The following is a 4,110-nucleotide window of genomic DNA, read 5'->3' as shown; positions in this document are numbered from 1 at the left end:
TTTTTTTACTTCTGGATAAAGTGTATTAATAGTACAGCTGAGAGTAACAGAAATACTTTCTATCATTGTATCACTTCTATTGTCCAGATTGTGCAACGACATGACATATTATCATTGAAATTGGAGAGCGAGATAAAGAATGATTAAGCCGTTTAGGATTATGAAGAACATGCTCTGATGCAATGACATGCATTGTCACATCCTCTTAGCTGGAGCTCTGAGGCAGCCATGTACTTAAGTCCAACATTACTATAAGAAAACATCCCAGCCACTGTAAGCACACTGCTGATCTTCACAATTATCCTTTTCACGAGCACTTCCTCTGCAGCGTTTGACTAATGACTATGTTACAATAAAATAAACTCATTTCACTTCATGCATCCATCCCTTTCAAAATGACATTTCCTCAGTAGGTTGACATTAAAAAATATTTTCACAATAGCCTTATATTCCTCTGAATGTTTCTGATCCAAATGTATATTGTATTAATTAGTGGGATAAGGAAAGCCAGTGGGATTGCGTAAGGAGGATTTACTAACTTTAGGAAGGACAAAGATGCCACTGTGTGCAGCTGCTGTCACAGGGTGTGTGTCAGGTTTGTCATAAGAAAACACCCAAAGACAAACTTTCACTTCCAACTTTTTCTCCTTTTCATTTCCTCAAAAGGCTAATGTCATATTTCTCCAACTGTCATCTAAAGGAGTGATTAGTCTTTTTTCACCAGAGCATCTTAACAAAGTTGCTAAAGACACAGCTAGTCTCATGCCAAGTGACTGTGTGCAGTGGCGGAAAGATTTGAAAAAGAAAAAAAACACTCCCCAAAATCAAACAGGCATCCAACTGACTGAAAAAAGCAGCGATTCACCTTAAAACATGGTATGTGAAATGAGACTTTACAGGGTGCATAGGTGGTGAAGAGGGAGGAGAACTGTAATGCAGTCAAATTGCAAACACCAAGATGCAAGACAAAAGACAAAGCACAGAAAGAATAAACAGCAGCAGGATCCGGTTTCTAGTTTATCTAAATCTGTGGGATGTTCAGGACAGATTTCGGCAAAAAAAAATACTTGCAAGGGCCATAGCTAATCTTTTGTAAGATGAGATGGCTCATATTTTTGGCCACTTACAACCTACAGTTTAAGTGGGGCGTAAAGTAACACAGTCTTAACATTTTCTAAATCTAGTTAATCACATATAAGTTAATTGTACTAGAACAAAACATTTACTCAATGAACTGAACTACACAGAGCAAATCTACTTGGTGGCATGGAGAGAAAATAAAAACAGACAGTAAAGACAAAAGACAAGGCTGACAGGAGTTAAAAAGGAATGAGAGAAATATACCTCTTTCAGAAGGTTTTGAAATATGCTTTTGTTTGATAGTGTCTGAAAGAAAGAAGAGAAGAAGAGAGAGCACAGACAGAGACTCAGAGGAATAGGCTCATTAGACCAACGGATCAGTTGCTACTGAGAACTGCAGCTGAAAGTGAAAATGCTTCACAAAAAAGGAAAAAAACACATCAAGCAGTACAGATACATAGTCTGACAACATCAAAGAAGGGGAAGAAACATGTCCCCTCTGCCTGAGAAAAATATTTGAAATGCAAGTTAAAGAAAAGTAAGCTACTGTATATTATTTATCTATAAATTGCGGGAACGTCTGTCTGTCTGTCTGTCTGTCTGTCTGTTATACGCATCTCTCTCGAACCGTTAGTTTGAATTAGAAATGCAAAAGATATTGTTAAAAATATATTGGTAAAAGAGGCACACATTGCCTTTTTCCGCTCTAGCCACTCCCCCTCTCACACGGCACACTGAGTGAGCACAGTGCAGGACCAGACACAGAGAGGGACGAAGGAAGTAGCAGAGCTTTGGCAGCTACAATGTGAAATACACCACCAAACTGTGAAGAGTATTACTACTTTGGATTGTCTTTGAATAAACAAACAAATGACAATTCCCGAATTTAAGGACGTTTCAGAATCCCACACATGCAAAGCACAACCAGCTACAGAGAACAAGTGGCAGACAGAGCGTGATGCCACCTATAGGCAAGCTACCAGACAACCTGATTCCGACGTTAGCTACATGATTACTGGATATACCAAAGTTACTTTTCTCCACTGTCCTGGAGCACGAGCGGATAGCTGAAAGTAACATTGCGACTGTTGTGTGGAATAAGGTTGGCAAAAAAAGGCACTACATTCTGGTGGTTGATTAACGCAGATATGTGCTGATTAGCTCTCATAACGGGCCAGGTGGGGAGCGCACTGCCATGAGTCCATGACGCTATCGTCTGATTACTCCACATTTTCATTGTGATATTTTGTGATTACATTCTGAATCTGCAACGTTTTCTGTCAGGTAAATCAGTATGTCATTAGTAGGCTATACCGTGGAGTTACTGGCCTGGCTTTATAAATATAAGATGAAACAAAGAGCAGAAGGAAGACTGATGAGAACATGAAGATAAAGGAAAGAGGATGAAAATGAAGGCGATAAAGAATGAGCAAAGTCTTCCTTGCTAAGATTACAAACATTACAACTATTAACATTTGCAGTGCCCCTCCGCTTTGACCAGAGTTCACTCTACTCTCCCCCATCAGGACTCACTGTCACAGGCGTAGGGCTTGTCTCGGTCCTCCAGGGCTGCTGTGTCCAGCTTCTTTCTATTACTGCCTGCTCCTCGGCCCTGAGGACAGACATTCTTACAGTTGACTTACAGGCTGTGGCACACACAAAGAGTTGAGACGCACTTTTAAGAAAGTGTGTTCATGCACACACAGCAGTTTCTTTTTTTTTTTTACCTTCCCCTTTCCCTTGCCTCTTCTTTTAGGCGTGTCTTCATCGTAGTCTTCATCATCCAGGTCATCCAGGAAGTCATCCGGCTCAAGGACTCTCTATGTTGAGGCAATAAGAAAATGAGAAAGTAAAATAATTTTCTTGACTCCAAACATATCTTATGTGCCTTCTGTTGAAAACAAGAACCTTTCTAATCCTAGCAGCAGGGTTCAGGCCTCCGGTGTAGTCACTCTGGTTTGAATCCTCCTCGGAGCCTCGGAGCTCTGTGATCGTCCGTTTTTCCAAGGACTCCCCCTTCAGCAGGGCCTCCAGGCTGCTGCCATCCGCTGATAACAGAGCATCCTTCTTTAGGCCTACATCCACCTCTATGAATAAAACACAAGTGAGTAAAGACATGAGCACAAAGCAAAACACTTTGAAGTATGTTTCACCTGAAAGAAAGAAAGAAAATATAGGGGTGCTTCTCATTTCTGACTGAGGCATATCCTGATGCATGCAATTACAGTAAATACAATTGAATTAAGTAAAATTGAATTTGAGCAAAAAACGTAAAACCTCTTTTTAATAAATCACACAAAACAAATGTTCATTCTTTTTTCGTTACAGCAGAGTGCCGTGTTTCTTTAACGTCTAGAAAGCATGGCCTTTTATAGCTGTTTTTTTTTAGGATGAGCTAAACTGAACGATGTGGTACCTGACTTGACAGGTGGGATGATGAGCCGGGGGTCCTCCTGAGGAAGAGATCGTCGTTTCTTCCTCCACCTCCTGGATGGGTAGGTGTAGAGCTGCCCTGGAGCCATGCCTACGGGACATCAGAAAAGAGCCATCTAGAATAACACTGAACTTATTTTAATGCAGAACTTGGCAGCTTTTTTGAAAAAATGATGAAGCTCGTTAGCATAATTAGCATTTACACTTAAAATCAAGAGGGCACATTTACCTGCAAGATTGATTAAATTAGAATTGGTTTATTGAAAAACAAGGCAATTTTTCTTCCTACTGTTCTTAGCTATTTCAAAGGGTTCAACAAAAAACATGAAAGATTGAGGCGATGGTGACAAAAAGATCCTAACAAGCCACTTTCGTCTAAAGTCAAGCTAAAACACACCACCTTTTGCAATTTTGTGCCGATCGCTGTCCTTTCATCCATCGCAAAGCACTTTGAAATCTGATAGTTTTCAAATGTAAAACAAATGTTCATGAACAAGTCCTTCACCCATTATATTACAACAGAATCCAACTGAATAAACTAAAAAATGTAAATCCTATATGTATTGTACTGTATATATATATATATATATATATATA

General features: G+C 39.7%; 1 protein-coding gene across 2 annotated transcripts in view; it reads right to left on the bottom strand.

The window, feature by feature from the left end:
• The window catches only part of dpf2 (double PHD fingers 2), a 10,536-nt gene that overhangs the window by 4,577 nt on the left and 1,849 nt on the right, over window positions 1-4,110 (bottom strand). The window contains exons 3-7 of one of the 2 annotated variants that reach the window (XM_032533799.1): window positions 3,497-3,604; window positions 2,989-3,167; window positions 2,808-2,900; window positions 2,614-2,692; window positions 1,345-1,386 (exon numbers count right to left, since the gene is read on the bottom strand). In XM_032533799.1, the coding sequence (XP_032389690.1) occupies window positions 1,345-1,386; window positions 2,614-2,692; window positions 2,808-2,900; window positions 2,989-3,167; window positions 3,497-3,604 (501 nt within the window). The remainder of the gene's footprint in view (window positions 1-1,344; window positions 1,387-2,613; window positions 2,693-2,807; window positions 2,901-2,988; window positions 3,168-3,496; window positions 3,605-4,110) is intronic. The other variant, XM_032533800.1, reaches the window with a different exon arrangement.

This window comes from Etheostoma spectabile, chromosome 13 (assembly GCF_008692095.1).
Source record: "Etheostoma spectabile isolate EspeVRDwgs_2016 chromosome 13, UIUC_Espe_1.0, whole genome shotgun sequence".
NCBI lineage: Eukaryota > Metazoa > Chordata > Actinopteri > Perciformes > Percidae > Etheostoma > Etheostoma spectabile.
Note: the sequence above shows the minus strand (reverse complement) of the source record. Positions and strands in the feature narration are given on the sequence as shown.